General features: G+C 40.4%; 1 protein-coding gene across 2 annotated transcripts in view; it reads right to left on the bottom strand.

Annotated features, from left to right (window-relative positions):
- LOC117888172 (ephrin type-A receptor 6-like) overlaps positions 1–23,621 on the bottom strand; it is a 385,983-nt gene that overhangs the window by 104,907 nt on the left and 257,455 nt on the right. For both annotated transcript variants that reach the window (XM_034791377.1, XM_034791386.1), the window contains one exon: positions 3,178–3,239. In XM_034791377.1, coding sequence (XP_034647268.1) covers positions 3,178–3,239 — 62 coding nt within the window. The remainder of the gene's footprint in view (positions 1–3,177; positions 3,240–23,621) is intronic.

Genomic DNA, 23,621 nt, shown 5'->3' with positions numbered 1-23,621 from the left:
GACTTTGTCACAGTATATTTCAGGAACATAAGATGCGTGTGTGTGTGTCTCTCTCTCTCTTTCATATGTATGTATTTTTTTTGAGTCTGCTGTCTATTTCATATAAGTCTCTGTGGTGTTTAAGGTATTGGTTTTGACCTAGCAAACCCTAGAGAGTTTGGAACTATCTCTCTCCCTGAGTGATACAAAAACAACATGAGGAAGACTGATCTTGCATTTAAGACCATGGACTGGGATTCAAGTGATCTGGGTTCAGTGCCCACTTCTGCTACCCACTTCCTTTCTTTGTGACCTTGGGCAAGTTACTTATTTTATAGTTGGGAAACTGCAGCATAGGGATGAGGCTAATATTTACTTTCTCCCACCCTTTGTTGGTCTTGTCTGTTTAGACTGTAAGCTCTTTGAGGCAAGAACTGTCTTACTATGTATTTTGTAGTGCCTAGCACAATGGGGCCCCAATGGATATAGGGGCATTTAGGTTCTACTGAAATACAAGTAATAGCATTAAAGCTAACAATTCTCTGGTTTAAGAGCAGGGGCTGATGGTAGGATGTCTTCCATGAAGGTCTTTTCTGGAGTTCACTTTCCACATTGGTCAATCAGAGCTCCCATATGTTGACTTTCAGGGATTAAGTTATCCATTTTTTTCAGGTTTTGGAGAAGGGTTGGGTTGAGGGATGTGGTGGTAACATGCAGGGTAACATTTTTGGAGGAGCACTTGCTATGGTGGGGGATATTCTTATATTTTGGATGTTTATCCTTTGACTGCATGTAAGAACACCCAGAACAGTAGAAAGAAACTCTTTTAAATATGAAGAAAGATAGATGTTGTGAAGTTCTTCCGGATCTTGCCACATGAAAGGCTCTTTGTAAATGTAAAAATGTATTATGATTTAGAGATAAACTCTCTCTGTACTTCTTTGCATCTTCATAAAAGCATTTCAAAATTTAGACTTAAGAAATCTACAGGAAATAACTATTTTTAATGAAGCAAACTGATTTCTTTTAAAATTTGATACTGGCAGTCATTTGCTTTGGTAATTATTAACAGGAATTCCCATGAAATATCTACAATGCTTTCAGATGCTGATTATTATTTAAAATCCTGTCAAAAGGCATTTTTAAATAATAAACCAAATCTGCAGTGAGAAAGAAAGCAGGAAAATAATATACTCAGAAAACAGCTGCAGAAAATAATGACTAGCACATTCCCAAACATTTTGCCTAAAAATATATTTGGTACAGTGTGAACATCATTGCTCCATAATAACCTCATAATTGTGATGATCTCAGCTTCTAACATAGTACTGTAAGTGCATATCAAGAATAGCTCATTAGATCCTACAGCTGTGCAGAGAAAGGTAACTGTGTGGAGGATTTCAGTATTTGAAATAAGGTTTCACCCTGATTCAGAACAAGACCCCAAAATTTCAAAGTTCTCCACAAAACAGAATGGAGCCCCAACTCAGAGAGACAATCTGCCTTGGAAGCTCAGGGGTCCCCAACTCAGAGGCAGTCTGGCAGGTGACTGACAATGAGCCAGTGAGGTGAGCTGTTAGGAAACCAGGTGGAAGCGTGCCTGGCAGAGACGTTTTGAAACCTGCCTGCGTTTCCCAAGGAACTTTGTCTGTGAAACAGATTGTCAACCTCTGATGAAAAATTGTTTCATCTGAATTTTTCTGACCAATTCTAGTAGATACATCATAGTGTTATCCAATCTTGGTGGAACAGAGGGTGAGTGAATGTTTGGGACCAGGGGAGAGAAAATGGGAACTCCCGAGTTTCCTAGTGTAGGGAACAGAAAGCAAATAGAGGGTAGAGGAAAAAATACAGGGGAATTATCAAAATGGAAGGCAAAAAATACATAAAAGCATCTTCAGTAATGGCTCAATTATGCTTTTAAGGTAAAACTCTCTTCCCTCCAGACACCTCATCTTTTCCTGTATTGACTATTGCCACTCTCCCCTCCATTGCCTTCCTCTCAGAAACCTCAACCCTGCCCCGGGCCATTCAAAATACAGTTGCTAATTTCACCACCTTTGCCTGTTATTCTGATTACATGACCCCATCTTTGAATCCCTCTGCTGGCTCCCTCTTCTCTACTGCATCATCACATTCAAGCTTCTCACACTTGCTTTTCAAGCCATTGACCGCTCTGCCCCTCCCTGCTTATCTGCTCCTATATCATACCCCCCAGTGTTGCAGGTTGGACCCTCTGCTTATACACTTTCCCACAAATATCTTCACACTTTCTTCCACCTCACCCCTTATACATGGAATACCCATTCCACATTAGTTCACAAAGCCACTTAGCCTCTCCTCCTCCGAATCTCACTTCAAGACCTACTTTTACCATGATGGCAACTAATAATGGTGAGATGGACAGTCAGTGTGGCTTGTTGATATTTATACATGTAACACAAATTTTAAATAATTCACATAGCAATCCTGAAATCGTAGGTTCCATGCTGGTTTTGAGGGGTCTCTTACTGGAGGCTGGGCTTAAAGTGAGTGTATTTTCACAAGCTGTGGAGAGTGCCAGAGCCCTCTACTGATGTTGGCAGAAGACCCCATATGACCTTGGGGGCAGCTCTTTCTTCCTTCCACCTCATTGATTAAAATCATATTCAAATGCAAACAATTTCCCATGCTTTATACATCCCTTCCTTAATATTCAAAGGGTGACCTTTAGGGGAAAAAGGTTAGTGTTGAGACAGTTCACCAGTGAACTGTTTTCTAATTCAATTTGTTAAATGCAAGTAACCATAAATAATTATAAATCAATTACCAACCCTGCTGTCTACTTCCCCAAGCAAAAAATTATAACAAAGTATTTCTGAAAGTGATTGAGCAAAATGAACAGCTTCCATAAGGCAAGGCATTTGCGTTTCAATTTATCTTTTCCTTCATAATAGCACCATTTGAAATACATTTTGCTAAATATGGGAACTGCTCTTGTAGAAGAAATCAATTATATTCTTAAGTTTAAATCTTCTTTTTTCCAGTTATGCTCTAATGTATCACTGTACCTAAGAAATGTACCCTGGGGAAAATGCTTCTATTCTTCACTAAAAATCCATGAATAACATTATGTAAAAATTAATTTATGATAAATGATTTAAAATCTTAACCTAGTATGGCTTCTTATTCAAATGTCATCAGAAAATGACACCTCACCCGCAGAAAGGAGTCAAGGGATCCATTCTCCATATATTCCACCACAATCATTACTGGTCTGCCTGCAAAGACAGCAAAGAAACACATTAGGATTATAGCTATATTAAGGGCTTGTTATATTTCCAGCTGTTACAAACAGATTATTTTCATTACTTAAATATGTAGCTCTTTTTCAAAATCTTCCTCTACAGCACAAATGCGTCATTGTTTTGTTATCCCTCAGCAACATTTTCAATCAATATTTTCTTTATTTGAGGCACTGAAGTAGCTGATTACATACAGTTCATTTTGGCAGTGTTTTCTTTAAAATAGTCAAACTAGAGTCCTCAATTCCAAACAGTTACCATTTTTGTACCTATCAGTGGGAGAAGTAGCATCTTTAACATGAATGTGTAGTAATTACAGCTATATTTTACAAAGAATACTTCTGAAAACACTCAAGGTAAGCAAAAAAAAAAAAAAAAAAAAAGAAATTGATAAACCATCTCTAAAAGAAACCAAAATCTGCCCTGTCAAAGAAAAAGCATGTAAGCCAAAAACTTCAATGACCCTATATACTATGAAAGCAAAGAAATCTCTCCTGTGTGTGTGTGTGTGTGTGTTACTGATCTGCCTTTGGTGGAGTTTCTAAACCTTCATTTCTGTGAAACATGGCCATATTTTTATCCATAGATATGCTGATGCAGTATGGTCCTAGGCCACCAATATACTGAATTCAGTGCTTAATTTTTCCAAATCAATGGAACTAGTCATGTGTTTAAAGTAAAGCATGTGCTTAAATGCTTTACTGGCTTGGGGGCTATCTGAGTCTCTTATGTACTTTGTTCTGCTTGACTAATGCATATTTCCTAGTTGGTTCTGTATTATGTTCAGAAAAGAACCAGCTCAGAAACCGATTAACATTATATGGTTTTTACCAACATGTCCAACTTGCCAAGTTTTATATTTTATCTGTTGTATGTACCTAAATGGCATCTTACTGCTGGTATCCAGGCATGAGCTGTCACTCCAAAACTGCCTAGCAGGAACAGTCGAATTTACCCGCTAATTGGGGCCCACAGTGAGATGTTTCAGAATGGTTAGTACACCTCTACCTCGATATAACGCTGTCCTCGGGAGCCAAAAAATCTTACCGCGTTATAGGTGAAACCGCGTTATATCGAACTTGCTTTGATCTGCTGGAGTGCGCAGCCCTGGCCCTCCCCCTGAGCACTGTTTTACTGCGTTATATCAAAATTCGTGTTATATCGGGTCGCGTTATATCGGGGTAGAGGTGTACTACACAGGGTCAGGGCTGGCTCCAGCTTTTTTGCCACCCCAAGCGGCAAAGGGGAAAAAAAAAAAAAAAAAAGAAAACCCCGATTGAGCTGCCGCAGACGTGCCGCCGAAGAGAAAGAGAGGGAGTGAAGGACCCACAACCAAATTGCCGCCAAAGACCCGGACGTGCTGCCCCAATAATGGACGGAGTGCTGCCCCTTTCTATTGGCCGCCCCAGGCACCTGCTTCCTTCGCTGGTGCCTGGAGCCGGCCCTGCACAGGGTCAACTAATAAATGCAAGACTAATGTAATGAACAAGCACATATGCAAGATTGTTGTTCTATGCACTTTTTCCTCCTGGCCAATCTCTTTTTGTGGCAATGCCTGTATCTGGAAGGGTCTATGTAAAACAGAACTTTTAATAACAGGTACTATTCATGACTCATCCCATTTCTCTCTAAACGGTCCCAATAATTTCAATTCCTTTGGAGGTCCTTATGTAAAAGTCTTTCCCTGTGAGAAGGAAAATTTATGGGGGCCTTAGGACTCTGGTCAAGCTTACAGGCCTAAAGAGTTGACCGAGCCTGTTTTTGTATGGAAAGTCTCCAAAGCAGAACAATGGCTTTGTGTGTATAAAGGGCATGAGGGGGCAGAGTGAAAAAGTCCCCAAGGAGCATAATTTGCAATAGCCAGGCTTATGAAATATATAACCACAACAGTTGTGTTAGAAAGGTCGCTGACCGCAAAAGAACAGACAGTGAGTAACAGGAGGGGCCTAGACGGGGAGACTCTTGTTCTTGCTTTTGGCCTGTATTGATTTTGCAATGTATTCCAAATAGGGTAATTAATATGGAAGTATGTGTAATTTGTCTGTGGTTTTAAGCGTTAAAAAGCTTGTGTGTTCCTTGATTCAGGGGGCAGTTACTTAGAGCTGTTACCCCCCCTGCACGCTTGTAATCAATAAAGGTGCCTCAGGCTGATCTGATCCAAAATCAATCGTGTGGTCGATTTTCCACAACACCTGCCTATCTTTTAGTTTTTAGTTGGCTGTCCCTGGCCTCATTCCTATTTCTGCTATACATTTTTTTCAGATGGGCTAATGAGACGGTAACACAGTAATCAGGGTGACTTGCCTAATGGCATTATAATACTTCCACTCCTATTTTCTATCCCACTCTTTATATATACAAATTTTTGCATATTTTTTGACTGACTGTGGACATGGTGGACAGCTCAATAAAATACATAGCCTGCTGTGCTGAGGACGCTCCCTTTTAAGTCCCTCTTTCAACTGGAGCATGCCTGTCAGCGGCCTGTCAGGGCGGGTCTTCCTGGGCCCAGAATTGCTCCTGCATTCTTAGCTCTACAGTGTGGGGTTTAGCCACCCCATCACAGTAATATGGAAGGCAAGGTCTGAGAAATGCGCCAAGTTCTAGAAACAAAAGCGATCATGTTTTAGATGTTTTTTTAGATCCTGTGACAGTTTGTTTCACAGCCATGGACTGGCCCCATTGAAAGCTCTATCTCCTGCACAAATGGGCTTTACCCTTGCCATGGACAGCTCCCTAGTTTCCGAGGAGCAGAGTTGTCTATCATAGTCCTCATCCCAGAGTTTCAGATGATTTCTTTGGTATCCTGTGAACAGGCTATTGAGCTCTTTGAAGATAAGGACAGAAACCTTGAATTGGACCTGATATTCTGTGGGAAGCCAGTATAGGGAGCAGAGGAGACGCTGATGTTCTTATGGTAGTCTGTGTTGCTTAGGAGACATGCTGCTGTGTTCTGTACTAGTTGGCGTTTCCTAAGGGCTGGTGATTTCATGCCCAGGTGTATTACATTGTTGAAGTCCAGCCAGCAAATGAAAGAATATGTTGCTGAGGCCAGGTCACTGTCTACTAGGATTAGATATCATCTTTTTGCCACCTGGAGATGTTGATAGTGTTTCTTGTGGACACAGCTAGGTGAGAGCTTAATGGCTGTCAGGAATCCCAGGAGCTATTTTAAACTGTGGTCTGAAGTTACCAGCTGTGGGAGTGTACTTTCAACCAAACCCAGACCACACAGTGGCTACAAACTCCTCATTTTGACAACCAGCATCACTTGCATTGTGCTTGGGTTTAGCTGATAGATGAACAGTGGGTTGATGTTGATCTCCACCAAGCACTGGGCCAAGGGTGATGTCATATGTGGCAAAGACAAGGTAGAGCTGTGTGTCATCTGCATATTGCAACACTTGAGTCTATGTTGTCTTACTAGTTCTCTTAGTGGTTGCACGTAGATGTTGAATAGCATCAGAGAGAGAGAGAATAGATCCTTGTGGGACTCCAGAAGTGAGAGTCTAGGTGTGGAGGTACAGTATCCCATCACTACTCTATGGCTGAATCTTAAGGAGGACTCAAACCATTTCAGCACATTACCCATCTGAAGAAGGTTAAAGAGTTGCAGGGGAAGTAGTATCTCATGATCAATGGTGTCAAATGCTGCAGAGGTCTAGAAGAATTAGAATGGACAAGTGCCTTCTATCAATCAATAGTGGGAAATCACCCAACATAGCCACTAATATGGTTTTCCACCCTGGTTTGAATCCAGATTTTGCTGGGTCTAGGATGTTGGCTTCAGTTACATGAACTTGTATTCAGCCTTTGGCTCGCTTCTGTATGAGCTTGCTCAGGAACAGAATGTTGACACTGGATGGTAATTAGCTAGAAGTGATGCATAAAGTGCAGGTTTCTTCACTGTTGATTGTACTATTGCATGTCTGAAGGAGGAAGGGAAGATTCCTTCCCTGAATGAGGCATTAACTATTTGGGTAGTTTTTGGCCTGTAACATGGCACACCTTCATTGTGCTCTTTGCTGGAGGCATTGTGAGGAATCACAGGCCCGAACCCAGGTCCAGGGATCCCTAGGCAGCACTCAGGCCATGGCTGTCACCCAGCAGCTCACCTGGGTAACTAAGGAAGGGTCCAGGGAAGGGCTAACTCACAGAGGGCCCCATCCCCAAAGCTCCCAATTGGAGGGAAACAATCTCCCCTCCCCCCCAGATTGGCTAAGGAGTACTATTTAAACCAGGAATAACAACAGGAAGTTGTCTGAGCAACTAGAGGAATCCTTGGTTGTCTGTGACTATGGACCTCTCCTGCTTACCTCACTCTGGAGGCCTGCATTCATCTCTGCTCCTGGTTCCAGTCCTCCCATCCCAGACCCCAATCTACTCCTAGTGTCCTGCCCTACTCCAGGCCCCTGATCCTTTGCCTTACCTCTGACACTGTCTCCGGCTCTGACCTCTGGCTTGGTACCTAATGCTGTCTTTGGTTTTGACCCTCTGCTCTGACCATTAGGCACGATACCTGCTCCAACCACTAGGCATGACTACCCAAGCTGTGGTCATTGCAGGTGTTACTTTTGATTTCTTACATTAACTTGGAAATAGATTTCAATGACAGGGCATTTTAAAATTTTACAAATAAAAAACCTGTAGCCAGGAGACCTTTTATTTTCTAAACTCTCTGTTGTTATTTAGTCATATCTTCTTCACCACAATTCTTATGTGTAAATGTACAAAGAGCAAAACATGTATTTTCAGTCTAACCATTAATTTACATAAAAAATATAAGATGATCTCTATGTGAAAGCACCAGTGTCCCTCTCCTCTGCTACAGGCTGCAGTGGGTCTGGCAGTCCTCTTGTTCTCAAACCCTTCATTGGAGCTGGTCAGAAAATTTTGGATGCAACATATTTGTTGGAATCTGTGGAGCTATCAAAATTGAAACATCGAGGAGACAGTCTGGTTTCAAGGAAGTTCTGATGGAAACTAGGCTTGAACACTCTCTGGCAGGAATATTTCCAAACCTGTGTATACCTCTCCTGGCTTCTAGGGTATGCACACCAGGGCAGTTTGCATGGTGGACTGCCCCAGAGCTGGGGTTCCATTCCCTTATGCAGAGAATCTAGAAATATTTGGGTTTTGTTTTGAATCAGAACAAAACCAAAGTCTGAACTATTGAAAGTCTCTGCAAAATGGAATTACCTTTCTCCATCCAGCTCTACTCTTCTCACAAGTAGGTATCTTAGACATTTAAAGGGTTTGGACCCAGGAAAAGGAAGGGCAATTTCATAGTTATATACACTACAGAAGTTCTCTGGCCTATCAACAGAGACAGAGAAGAGAAAAAGTAAATGTCTGCATACAAAAGGCCAACTGTGTTGATAGAAAAGCATACTTTCTCCAGAGCAAAGCCACATAAGAGCTGCTGTGTACCAATGTACCAATTTGGAGTAGAAAGAGGGCTGAACTACCTGGGGAACCAGACACTGTAACAATGAAAAGTAAACTGTTTGCCTGAATCTTCAATCCAAACAGCAATGCCAACATATATACCCCAGGAAATATAAAATATGTTTACCCCATTTCTCAGATCCTATTTGTGTCTTTAACAACCCTTAGATTCATAAAATCAAACCAGCACAAAATACTTGATGTTTTTATAGTGCCACATTTTGTACAAGCAGATTTCATTCCCTTATGTACTTTGACAAGCTAAAAGAAAACTGTACCCATTTTGCTCAGTTCAACAGTCCAAACAATGATAAGCACTTTCCAATCTGAATTAACTATGAAATATATTTGAATATATAGATAGGTTTCTGAAATAGATTTGAATTTCTTTGGGCTAAGAGGTACGTATTTTATAAACTTTCAGACTGCTAGATGTTTTCCTTTACATAACTTGAAATTATATGCAGCAAAATTATATCCACCATTGAGGAAAACACAGTATTTCTCATTGTTATCCAATCATTCAAGGATACAAATTCCAACACAGGGTGTTGCCAACCTGAGTGATAAGTTAGCCTATCCTCTAAATCAAAGGCCCAAATGCTATGTGAAAAATAAAAAATAACTTTTAAAAATTCATATGTAGTTAGTTCCCCTTGTGCCATACACCTGAGTAGGCTCAAGAACATGTTATTTTACATGTAATTAGCATTCATATGTGCCAAAAAATACCTGTTTCAAGTGGTAGCACAGGAAGGACATGATTTGCTAAGAGCACCCATATAAGCAGCTGTGGCATCACACAGACAGAAGAGATGCGCATCAGAAGATCTGCACCTTGTGAACTATGGGAGAATTCTAGTGGAGCACAAGTTAAGCCATTGAGGGTACTGGTAGCTCCTCACAAACTCAGATTTGTACTTCTGCCCCCATGCTTGCAGTAAGAGTTTGCTTACACTTGATGCTTTATTTATGTTTGACTGCCATGGTCCAATAGCAATGGAAAGGAGAGGCCTCCAAACTGGCCACCTATAACCTCCAGCAGAATAAGACCTCTATGAAAAGTATTTACAGTCTTAACTAGAGATGTTGTAAAGTTTACTAGAAGGGCCATAACTGGAAACTCCCTAATCCAAACCCATTTGAAATTTCGTCTAGGGTTGATATCAGAGCCTAATCAGTCCATATACCTTTGATTTCATAGTCATATCCAAAATCAGAGGGGGGCTAGTTTATTGATCTTATGCAGCCAAAGTCTTGTGAAAACAGCAATTTTCTTAGGCATTCAGTCCAAAATTTTGGTCATCTTGTGAGAACAGATGATCATGAGAATGTTGCCATCTCTTGAAAAGCTTGCAAGATGTTGGAACCATCGACTAAGACCCCAAATTCTAGACATGATTTGGCCTCAAGATCAAACCCTAATCTAGATCTAACACTGCCACCTCAAATAATCTTTTCTTAGAGATCCTTATAAAGTCAGGATATTATTTCCTATTGTACTGTAGTGCCTGACAAAACCATTACAAATGTAAGATACTGGCCCCAAGCTTAACAGACAGCTGGTGATGGTCAATAAAATATTCAAAACTGTACTCCAGACTTGATTTTGACAAGTGATATTATGAAATGTTTGAACTAGCATAATGTTTGTCTTTTGAGTATAAGATAGATCAGAAATGTCTGGATTACTGTTAGATACTTAAAGCTATCGGAAGGAGGACAATGTAAAGATGTCATCAAATATCAGATTCTAATGGTCCTATTATAATCAGAAATAGTCCTTATGGAAGTCAGTAACAGCCTTTCCACAGAATTTCCAGTTTACACTTGTTATTTAAAAAAAATCGTAACTTCTATTAGTATTGATAGCTGTACTTATACAGCACTTTTCATACAATAAACTCAAAGCACTTTACAAATGATCAATTAAGTCTCAAATCACTCAGTGAGGCAGGGATTATTGCAGTTTTACAGATATGGAAACTCAAGTATAGAGGGGTTAAATTACTTCTTCCACTCACATAGTGTCAGTAACAGAGCCAGTGACTGAAACCTCAACACCTGACTCCACTTCTGTGCACTAATTACTAAACCTGGGGCTCTCAGCATGAAACTCCTCACTTCCAGGGGGGTGGTGGTCAGATATCAGGTGATTAGAACCACCCTGCCCTTTCTAGAATGCTAAACAGGACAAGGTTCCTGGCTAGACAGAGGGAAGTCTTCTGTACAGGAAAAGGTTGAGAACCCATGTAGTAGACATTTCTCTCTCTTTAGGTGTGAGACAGCATACATTGCTATTTATTTTACAGTAGCACTTTGAGGTCCCATCGTGCTGAATGATGTACACACATGGGAAGACACTGCTCCTGCCCCAAAGACTTTACAGTCCAAACAAAGCAACTATTACTTATTTAGCTTCATAAAGGTACACAGTATCTGTTCTTTGTCTCTTCAGATGAGAAGTTCTTCAGGCAGGAACTGTACCCTCTTCTAGTTGTACAGCACCTGGCACCATAGGGCTCTGATGGTGATTGGTCTTTGGGTGCTGCCCTTTATATATATATATATATATTTTAAATGACAATTGAAATTGCAGATGCTAGACTTTTTTAGTCTGTTGCCTACAAGGCCCGAAACTCCAGGAAGATCACAAGCAACTCCAGACCTGTCATTCTTGGGGGTCCTCCCTTTCCCTGATATTGTATCTCACTTTTTCCTCTTTTCAATGTGTGTGTAGTACTTGCAGTCTAATTGCAAGCGTGAATCGAAAGTATTAAAGCTGCTTTAGTGATTGGTTCATGTGGGGCCTCATAGCAATCCAGTCTGCTCTTCCCATTCAATATGTCACTTAAGTGACAGACCTGGTCACAATATTTAATTGCACAAGGAAGTTGGATTCCTTAGGCTGCTCCTCAAAACTGAATCCTCATCTGGCAATACTACCTGCTTGCCTCCATTTGGCTGTTACTTTGCAGGACTTTCAATGCAGATCAGAGCAGCACAAGTTGCTAAAACATCCTTGACTGATGCCTTGCCACGTCAGGGCATACATTACATTTTTTTGTATTTTGCATTTATTAATTAATTCAGGATTTTATTCTTTGTAAAAGCGAGAAAGCAGAAATATCTGCCATACATTGTAGTGTAACTTTAAATACCAGATGCATTTACAATTCATATTTATTTTTAATTTTCCTTCTAATTTTCTCCGTAACATAGGATTTTGATAGTATGTAATTTAATTGAATGATAGACTGATGAATAAGGATGAGACTATAAAGTGTCATATCAATGACAAAATATTCAGCTTGTTTTCTCCTGTTGTCATTTTAAATAATGCAGCAAAGCCCACTTTAATGAATTTTTATGTAAGATTAATCCTCCAAAAAAGAATACATTTAGTACATGTTAATCTCTACAGTCTTTATTTACAAGGAAATCTTTAATATCTGCCAAGGGAATAAAACTGTTAAAGTAAACAGGATATTTATTAGTCTACCTATATAAATATTGAGGGTTGTAAGACATGGTCTCTGTAATTTACATGAAAATATCTTCAGGTCATCTCTGCAAATCAGAGTTCATATTTTTATCTGGTATCCTCCCACTTACGGGCCATATTCTGGGTTTGGATTACATCCATAGGTCTCCCATTGAAGCTAGAAAGTGGCTCTAATTTAGTAAATGCACAGACCTGCTTCTAATTAGGATTAGCTCTTTTAGAATTTAAAAATGCTCACAGGAAACTCCCCACTTTCCTCATGTAATTGTTCAGGGCTCAAAACCCCATGTCTAGTTACACGTATTGGCAGAGTCTATTACTCTATCTTTCTAGATGCATAACTGCTATTACTGGTAATGGAAGTTACTGTAGTGATGTATATCAATGGGAGAACAGATTCCAGGGAATAAATATTTTCCCAAGAGACTTTAAAAAACCCCAGCAAACCAAAAAAAACCAATGATGCAGAAAAGCAGCTGCACAACCAGTCAAATTTTACATTATTAACTCAAAAACCAACCAAAACAACTTCTGTGCAAATCAAATGATGACTTTACCACAAATAATTGTATTCATACTAATTGTTTTAAATTAGAGATGATCCCAAACTGAAATTTGTATTCCACATACCCTGAAAGGATGGACATGCAGAATGTGGAGAAGCTCACCCAAACTCCCTGGCCACTAGGAGCTGCGCTAGGCCAGCATAAACACTACCATTTGAATAATATACAGTAGTTAATGAATGACACTCAGAGCTGGGCATATACATCCTTGGCAAATAAATAACAGAAATGTACAGTACATGGAAGAACATTATTTGCTGAATACTATCCCTCTCTCTCTCTCTCTAATGGCCCAGAGCTGCCATTCCTAAATGACCATAGTTTATTGTGTCTACACAGTATTTGAAAAATTACATATTATTCTTTGAAGTGTTTTTCTGCAAATTTTCATTCACTACATCTTGGCCTTCCAGTTTGTTCTTTTCACACCTTTTCCAAGCTTTCTCCTTCCCAGCTTATTTTTAAAAGCCTTGTGGTCTCTGACAGTTTACTATAGTGCCCTGTGTATCCCTCCTATATAGCTGCAGTTTGTTCAATGAAATGCCCAGTCCTGTTCCTTCTGAAGACTTCAGTGGGAAGAGGAGCACCACATAATACTTACAAACAGAATAGAAATGGCATTGCTATCACTAATTACTCTGTGACATAGGCATGTGTTTTTAATCTAAAACTACTGGGAACCTTAAATATGCACTCAGAGGGTCTTCCTCGCATTTTCCTGTTGGGGACCAAGGGGGATAGAGCAGTTTTAAAATTCCCAGTTCTCCATTGGCTGAGCCCCCAGTCCTAGGGAGATCCATGTCTACACTACAATTAAACACCCACGTCTAGCCCATGTCAGCTGACTCAGGCTTGCAGGGCTCGGGCTGTAAAACTGCAGGTTAGACATTCGGGCTTGGGCTGGAGCTTGAGCTCTGAGATCTTCCATCTTCCTGGGGTCCCAGAGCTCAGGCTGCAGCCTGAAGCCTACACCACAGTTTTACAGCCTGAGCCCTGCAAGCCTGAGACAGCTGACATGGGCTAGACGTGGGTGTTTAATTGCAGTGTAGACATACCATAGAGGCCAGGATCATCTATATGTTGGCCCTGTACCTCCAAACTGCTTCTTAGCCTCCCATGTCCTCGCCTCCCTCTATGTCAGGAAACATCCAAAGGTGCCATAAACCCAGGTGTTCCCACTGCACCAGCCATAGGAGTTTCATATCATGGATGAGGAACATTCTTTAAAATAATCCTGATTTAGGAGGTGAATCCCTGCAAGGCTGAGAAAAGGACAATGCTTTAAAATGTTCCCTGTCTCCGCTGGCCTGCCACCTCTCCAGTCCCAGATGCAAATCATCTGGTTTTCTGACAAAGGGGATTCTGCAGGATTGGGGGAATATTTTGGGGAAAGCTGTTTCCATGTTTATAGTTTCTCCTTTTTCCTGATCCATTCCATCCCCGCTATCCCTTCCATTTGTGGCAGCAAAGAGAATGCAGTAGTAGAGGGAAAGCAAGTGGCAACTTTTTTCTATAGTTAGGCTGTACGAGTTTGATAAATCTTCTGGTCAAATTTTGATTTTTACTGTTAATTTTCATTTTAGCTTTCCAGACAGTTTTCTTTTAACTAATTTTACATTCCTTCAAGGTCTGCCTTGTTGGGGTCAATATTGTGTTACTGCCTTTTCGGACTCATCAACATTACATATCTGATGCAAAAAAAGCCAAATTCTGCCTCGCAGCAGTCTTATTTATCTTACTCAGCTCATTTCCAATAGGTAAACCTCCAAAATATACATTCAAAATATAAACACTTGGCAGTTCAATGGTCTGTAGGTCTGTCTACCTGACCATGCATGCTTTAACACACTTCAAACATACACGAAGGGGGAACAACTTTCAGTGCTTTTATAAAATGACTATAGAAATTAGCATGTGGGCTGACTACTAATAATTATTCTGTGTACTCCTATGACAACTCTCATCTGAGGACCTCAAATTGCTTTCCAAACAGTAAGCCTTAATAGCCCCGTGAAACAATAAGTAAATCCATGTTATGTCTGGGTCAGCAGACAAAGTTTAAGTGACTTGCCCAAGATGTCAGTGACCCAGAACCTCAGCTGTGGCAGAAGAACACACAGCCCAGCTAGGAGGAAGTTTGTTCTCAAGTGGCTTTAGATCATCTGTGTGCTCCCTTGATCCCATAAAGGCTGTGTGCCAGGCCGGGCCTCTGTGGTAACTGGAGCAGCCTAGAGCCTGCTCTAAATTATACCAGCTGACAATTGCTCAATGGACCATTAGAGCTGCCAGTGATTACTGGCATGCAGTGAAGCCTTGGCTATCTACCCTAGTGCCGTTTTGTCAGCTCTGTTCCATTGACGGATCCTACATTGGCTTTAGGACTACTTTCCACCAGTGGAGTGGCGCAAAGCAACAGACAAGATGGGTCCAGTGGCAGAGACAAGAACAGAACTTGGGAGTTGCAGTTTCCACAGTCTGGCCCTCGTGCCAAGGAACAAAGGAAAACTGTTAACTAAATTAATAACAGGTTCACTTTGGGCTTAATTCAATGGATGGATAAAGCATTTAGCTCTGTTAGATTAGGGCCAGTTCACGCAGCCTTAGTATAACTACATTTCAGTACAATTTACTTATTTAATCTAATGCTGACATTTCACCCCTGAAAGCTGCTGTCGTAATGCTTTTGATGTTCATACCACTATACACTCTCCTGTGTGAAGGGCAAGGGACATTCCAAAGTGAGAAAACATGATTTCTGTGCCCAAACGAAGTCTCATTGCATAAGCGGTCACTTGCTCTATTGACCTCACAGTATGTCATGGAGTTGAAACAAAATGATATCTGCATATCAAAGGCTCCTATGCTCCATCAATATTCAATACTCCATAATACATAAGAGCTACTTAGCAGGATGTAAGAGGAAATAGAAACGTTATACAAATTCACATAGTATCTGTGGCCAGGGAAATTAGGTGCATTAAATTAAAAACAAAACAAAACTTTTTTCAAAATTATGGGTTTCAGAAGTTTAAGGAAAACCAATTGCTGCAGGAAAGCATGTTTCTATGCCCTTATAAATACCCCAAGAAGTGCTCAACCTTGTCAGACTGTTACTTCCGTCATTCCGTGAAAGGTCAGTGAAAGCTTAGGTTATCTGTCACATAATTCCTGGTCACGTCCTGTTTATCTCGTATACCCCGTATTTCAAAATATTGTTTATATATTTTTCATTTATCATTTTGACAGCACTTGTGTTGCTTGTTTCCTCCCTCACGCACACTGACCAAAAAACGGATGCAATTATCACTGCCTACAGAGACAAAGGATTACTGTGCTGATGATTACTGCTTTACTAATTATAGGTAAATGTTCAAAAGGTTAAGTGAAGTTTGGTTTCATATCTGAAACTATCCAAAGTTGTTGAGCCAGCATTTTCCTCTCATTGCCTATGAATCTCTTTTTGCTTTCTGTGGATGAAGAGCACATGCATTTGCAATTCAGAAGCAGTTGGGGCGAAGCAGAAAGACTATGGACACTTCTGAAACCCATAATTGTGTCTTCAGTTGTGAGATAAGTGATATTGTCTATACTAAAATCATGAGTCAGGGCCCCCAAAATTGTGGGATTGACTTAAAATCATGAGATTTTAAAAATAAATCTGGGTTTCTTTTATTTCTCCTCTGGGTTGGAGCCTTAAGCGGATTAGATTTTCAAGTTCTCTACAACCATGAGGGCTAGAAATTTAATTTAATTTTGTAATTAAAGTTAAGAGAGTCTCCTATAATCCAATAATTCCAGGAGCTGGAATTTAAGAAAAAACACCAAATATTGTGAGATTCGTGATAAAATTGTGCCTGTTGGTAACACTAGGTGGAGAGATTGTCATTGGAAGCAGAAAGACAGAACATATGGAAGATCTTATGAAAGGAAGGAAGCTAGTGAACAGGAAAGAGCTATGTGTTAGAAAGGAAACAAAAAGCCTTATTGTGAATGGGGAGGGAACTTCAGCTATGCTGAGTCAGTAAAAGTGTTAGAGGCCTTCACTAAAAGGGACTGAGATCTAAATAAAGGTTACGTATTGGTTTAGTTGGGAGATGTGTGTACATTTGAACTAGCTATTCTTGTAAAGCAATTTTCACATCCTTAATCTTTATATTAGAGATGAAAGAGATCCATTAAGATCTCCCCCACCATCATGAACATCACAATTAAATGCTGCATAACTCATTTACCAATGGAGCTGGATGTGTAAGTGTTCTCCCCCCAAACAAGATCTGCTTATACTTCCCTTTGTGCGGAATTGTAATCTTGCCTCCATTATCCCTGAACCCAGTTAATACAAATTATTTTTGTCAAAAATGTTCTGACATTTGTCTAAAACTGGTGCTGAATGTCACAGAAAATGTTCCTGCACCCTGATAATCCACTTAGACCTTGGTCCCACTGAAGTCAATGGGAGTACTTACATTGACTTCAATGGGTTTTAGATGACGTGCTTACAGCCAGTGTAGAGATGCAAGTCTCCAGCAGAATTGTTGTTCCCCTCCCACACACAGTTTAATCCCAATTTTAGACTAAGGGGCCCTGGAAAAATGCATGCAGCAGCATTAACAATGATTTGCTCTTCTGAAGTTACCTTGCAGCAAAGGGATGAATTAGCAAAAATTCATCCTTTAGCTAATGGACAGCTCCTTGTATACTCCCACCTTGGACCTCTACCTCCCCTCTCACCCCACCCCGTAAAATGGGACGTGTAAGGATTGCACAGTATATTAACTGTTTATGCCAGAAAAATTACATTGTGTCTGTTCATAAATTGGATACAGCATTTCACTAGGGCATTCTGAAGAGTACATTTATTAGAAGGCAGGTTTTGTTGCATTCTGCATCTTCAGTTATCAATTTATTACTAATCGAGAAAGATATTACATTTTTTCAATTAACAAAAATGCACACACTCTAGCTACTGTAACCCAAAGTAGGGGAAATGCATTACGGTGCGGTAGGAGATGGAGTGAGGGGAATTAAATGGTTATTTTTCTCAATATTGGTACCACAACTTTATAGTTGAATTTCACTATGAATAATTGCTTCCTGATGGTTTTTATTGAGTAGTTTTGTTCAATAAGGGATTGTCAATACAATTTTACTCTCAATTGTCAGTTTATACAGTATCAAGAATAATGGGCTCATTCATTCAGGTGCATATGGAAATTATCATAAAATATTAATTTTGAGGAACAATGACATTGCTCATCTGATTTAATATCTGATTCTTACATTTGATTTTATTTAAGAGGCTCTCTAATAAATGTGGACATCACAGTAGGTACCAGGCAAACTTTGTTTTAGACAGTCAGCCTGTCAAACACCCCACAGGCATCATCTCTTTTGTGTAATCTCCTTTGTTTGGGACAGTACTGTTGCCATTATTCATTCCAAACTTGTATCTAACTTACTGCCCAGTATCACTTCTAGCTTTCCTTCAGCTTTAGTGCTGTTTTGGATTATTTTTCATTGGCTCTATTTGATTGACTCTAGGAAAATGCAATCTCATTTGTTTCCTGAACATAAATAATTTTTGAGGCCCATGAAAGCAAATGCTGTTTAGCCTCAATGCTTCTACTTTCCTTAGCTGTAAAATGGTTGAATACTTGCCTAACATAGGGGTTGGGAGGATTAATTAGCTATTGTTTGTACAGCACATAGAAAAAAAGATATCAAACATAATTTCTGCCTCACCCCCCACACCAGAGGCTGTACATGTCATGCTATAGGACCTACTCCAGGGGGCTTCAGCCAGATTTTCTGGGGCTGAAAGTCCTACTCTCACCTCTTCCCATTTAATTTGGACACCAAGTAGTGGTTCTGGCTGCTAAACAAGGATCCTGTCATAGCCTCTCCTCCTGACTTACATCTTCACTCATTACTATCAGAGAAGAATCTGGAGACCAGCTATGAGGGAAGACACTGACAATGTTATCTGTCTTTCTCCACTCTATAGCAGCAGGATCAGCCATCTGTCTTTTAAGTCTCCAATGATGAAAGTAGGGAAACTGAGAATATGGGTGTAATTAGCCAATACACACTATTTTCTGTCATGTGACGGGGTGTAGACATATATAACCCTGACCCATGTAACTAGGCTTACCATATTTCAGCAAGCAAACAAGAGGATGGGAGGAGCCCCGCCCCTGTCCTGCCCTGGCCCCGCCTCTGCCCCTCCCACTTCCCCCCCTCAGATCCCCCAACCCTCCCCCCACTCCTTGTCCCCTGACTGCCCCCTCCTGGGACCCCTGCCCCTGACTGCCCCCCAGGACTCCACCCCCTACCTAAGCCTCCCTGCCTCTTGTCCCTTGACTGCCCCCTCCTAAGACCCCCCCCCAACTACTCCCCAGGACCCTACTCCCTACCTGTACCCTGACTGCCCAAAACCTTATCCACACCCCCACCCCCAGAAAGCCCCCCCCCAACCCCCCCCCCCCCCCCCCGTCTCTTGACTGCCCCCTCCAGAACTTCCCTGCCCCTTCTCCGACCCCCTGGCCCCCTTGTTGTTGGGCTTTCTTCGCCTAACGTCTCTGTGAACTTGCTCAGGAACTGCCTGAGCCACTTGTCCCGGCACGCTGGGCAGCGAATGCAGGGAGGGAGGGAGTGAGCTCTGCTGCAGGGGGGAGGAGGGTCTCTCTCTGGCTGTCGGAGCTCCATGTAAGTGGCACCATCCGGCCGGCTGCCCTGTTAGCCGCGCGCACGCTGCATGCGGGGGGTGAGGGGGGGGGTGGGAAGTCCAGACATTTAAAAATTTCCCCCAGACGCTATTTTTAGCTCAAAAAGCCGGACATGTCCGGGGGAATCCGGACGAATGGTAACCCTACATGTAACTTGACTAGGGCCAAGAAATAAACTGAAGTCTCTTACAGCGCTCATGTATGGAAGAGTGAGAACTTGAGGAGGTGGATACAGCACTTCCAAATTTTCCTGCAAGCAAGTGGCACAGAGGAAAAATCAAAGATGGTGAATGCACAAATCTTTCCAGTAGGAGGATGAGAGGACTACAAATTGTTAGATAAAGGCTTTCAAGGCTTTCAAGAATACTTTGATCTACACACGAATGTCACTTGAGAAAGATACACTGTCTTTACATGAAACCAGCTACCAGGTGAGACCTACGTAAGGCTGAGTCACATGAATTTGAACTGTTAGGAGATGGACTAAAAGGAGTCGAAATCGCTTGTGACATAACTGATAGTCAAGTCAAGGAAGGTATTGTGAGAAAAGGACTTGATTTTGTAAATAACAGTAGGTATTTTCAAGACTAGTGTAAACAATGCTTCCCAAATAAAAGTGCTAGCAAGCAGTGAAATAATTTTAATTAGGCCTTCAAATGCAAGCACTATTCCATCAGAATAGCTATGTCTAGTCTTTAAAATGCAACGGGATTTGCATTTTGGAAGCAAGTCAAGAGTTTTGACAAGTCTCACTCAATACAGAGGGCCAGATAATCAGCTGCAAAGGGGCTTCTTTGCAGCACCCCTGCACCACAAGCTAGGCTTGAAGTTGGTCAGGTGGGGATTCCTGTGACATAATGGAATTCCCAAGGGATGCAAAGCCAAATACCAAATTCTACAAAATTGAATATGACGCATCGGTGCAATGGTAAAAGGCAACATTTTATGTTCAGTGAAAGAGAAAAGTCAATTATTAGTTTCATTTTACTCTAAAACACTTTTGACACAACTTCCTTAACAACCTATTTTCTAGGTGCTCATTATGGAAGCTCTGATAATTATTCCAGATTTAAAAGTTGAGTTTTATTTTCCACCTAAAGCAAGGATCCAACCACTTCATTTTCTATGAAAGGTACAATGTATCCTCCTCAAATTTAAGAGCACTTACTCTGACTACAGAATTAGTTTTCTGATAATTTACAAGTAAATTTAATAAGTTTGAGTTAAAAGTCTTGGCTTGTAATTAACTTTAAGAAATTTAACATCTGTCAGTCATCTTTGTCCCAGATGACCTCAACAGAATAACATAGATGCTTCGAACTTTCCATATAGCTAAAATTTCATGGAAATCTTATGCATGGGTTATATTTGAATTAAATAGGTTGTAATTAAACTAAGTTATTAGCAATTAGATATGTTTGTTATAAAGGCTCAGCTCAACACCTTAGGTAACCGAAGAGGGACCATTGTGACATCAGAGGTAACAACCAATCACTAAACCTGCTCTATAGCTAATTTGCATGCATTATTCTAGTGGTTGTAATGATTCAGGGGTATGGGGAAGAATGAACAAGTGTCAAGAATACATTATTCTGGTTAGTACATTATTTGCTCAACTGTCACTTCTCTTTAAAGATTCAGTAGGCATTCGCTACTTCTGCCTTGGCTTCACTGTGCACTGAGGCAGGAGGACCTCTTAATGCACAGAGAATTGGGACTCGGGGGCGCTCCCTTCATAAAGCACCAGTCTCACCAACATAACCCTCCAAAATCAGGAAGAGAACTGCAAGTTAAGGGATAAATTCACCAATATACTCTGGCTGCTTCACACTTTTTTAGCAATACAAAGCAGCGTAATTGGACAGTGCTCTCTGGCTGCTTTGGTGTATTTGTGAATCTTCTCTTAAAATGAAATGTGATTTCATGACTTAAAGGTAAAAACATTACAGGGATGTTATAATTACCCCAAACCAAGCATTAACCCAGACAATTCAGAGTTAAGGTTACGCTTAGAAGAAATCCAAAATGTATTAAGGTAAGAAATTTACAGTTACACCACCTAAACAACCTTAACTTTGCACTGTACTCATGGCATGAAAGAAAAAATATGTATCAACTGAATGGCTTCAAAATCAGTTTAATCTAATCAAACTATAAACGCTAAAATACCTTCATAATAATCATAATTATTGCATGACATTGTACAATGCAGACTTAAGACTGCTAGTGTACATTTCTTTACCTTAATATTGGAACTCCTCTCCTCCTCCCCAGCCAAAAGTGCACTTAGTTCCTCCCTTCAACAAAATGCACGTAGACTGCCACTGGATTAATCACTGGAGCTGTCAGCTCTTCTACAGACTGACAACCCTCCAACCTCTATAAAATGAGGCAGTTTGACAATATGCTGATGGGATGCCTTTCCTTCACTTGCTGCTATTGCCAAAATGGAAAGTGATTTATTAGCTATATTACAATAAATTGTATATAATAGTTGCACTTACAGTTTCTTCCCTTTTCAAATATTTCTACAGTCTGTCATATTCCCTTTACTCATTATTATTAAGCCCATTATATTATATTAGCACCTATAGGCCAGCTAGGTCAGGATCCCATTGTAGTGCTTGGAGCAGTACAAAAATATAGAAAATGAAAGTCCTTGCCCACAAATACTTACAATCAAAAGCAAGCAAGTAAACAAACAAAAAACAAAAGAAAACAAAATAGGTAGATGAGACAAATAAGTGGGCCAGGGTAACAAATATAGTAGGATGTCAGCAATGGGGGTCAGTAATACTAGATGATACTATATGTGATACTCAAAGTAGGGAATATTGCTGGAACCAGTCATAGCTCTCATAGCTCTTTAAAATTATTTAAGAACCACTCTGAATAGCACAGTTCATTAGAAGATCTCAAAGTGTTTACATCCATTGTCTGCCAGCACCACCTGTGAGGTTAATACAGTGGCCTACATTTACCAACAGTTATCAGAGAAAGTATCAAAACTATCTGTTACTTCCTATTTAGAGAATGAAGGAAACCAATGATTAATAGTGACCCCCTGGCCTGTAACTATCTCTATGTTATGCATAAGTAAATTGAGGTACAGAAAAGTTAGGTCACTTCTCTCCTCAATTGGCAGAGGGAATCCAGGGCAGAATTCATTACACTGCTCTAACCACTAGACAACCTTTCCTGCCTTAAAGAGAAAATCCAGAGTATTTTAGGAATTAACTAGATTTTTGTAAAAACAGAAAAAACTGTAGCTCATAAAAAGATAAAACATTTTTCAAGGAGGCTGCCATTTTCCTACTAAAAAGGGAAGAAGTAAGAAATTAAGACAGGAAGAAATTCATTCTATATTGAAATGTGCAGTGTGGAAAGCAATAGATTTTGAATTCTGCTTTTAGACATATTTTAATATAGATGTCTATTAAATTAATTATGTGAAACTTATTAACTTACCTGGCAATAAAACTAGCAAATAAAAAGTATCTTGCACGATTCCAGATGAAGACAGATAACCTGCATTCCCCTTCCGGAGAAAAGGAGCACCTTGATTTGTCACTTTTCCCTGCCTCAGCCCAGTATCTAGACCAGCCTACTCCTGCAGATTATTTTTCTTCCCACCCTTCAGCCTGACATTAGCCCATTCACTGTGTTGTGGATCTCATTACTACACTATGCTTCCTTTTTCACCTCCATTGTACCTGAAGGTACATCCCTAGCTGGGATGATTTAGTTAGGGATTGGTCCTGCTTTGAGCAGGGGGTTGGACTGGGTGGCTTCCTGAGGTCCCTTCCAACCCTGATATTCTATGATTCTATGAAACCCAAACTACTTTTACCTATATTTTTAAAAAATGCACGTTAAAGCATATATACAACCAGAGTTCAAAGTTAGTTGCTTTTCCCATTTTTTATTTCAGTGCATAATTAATTTCTACTTGTTCTAATTTTTTGCCTGTTAGCGGGAAAATGGAAACTTTCATGGAAAACATTCAGACATTCAGAGACAGAGCAAATCTGACATTTCAAGAGCCATTTCTAAGTTATATTTTCTATTTACATAAGTGCGTTTCATGCAATGCTTGTTAAGAGAACATTGGCAG

The sequence above is a fragment of the Trachemys scripta genome, chromosome 1, assembly GCF_013100865.1.
Source record: "Trachemys scripta elegans isolate TJP31775 chromosome 1, CAS_Tse_1.0, whole genome shotgun sequence".
Lineage (NCBI taxonomy): Eukaryota > Metazoa > Chordata > Testudines > Emydidae > Trachemys > Trachemys scripta.
Note: the sequence above shows the minus strand (reverse complement) of the source record. Positions and strands in the feature narration are given on the sequence as shown.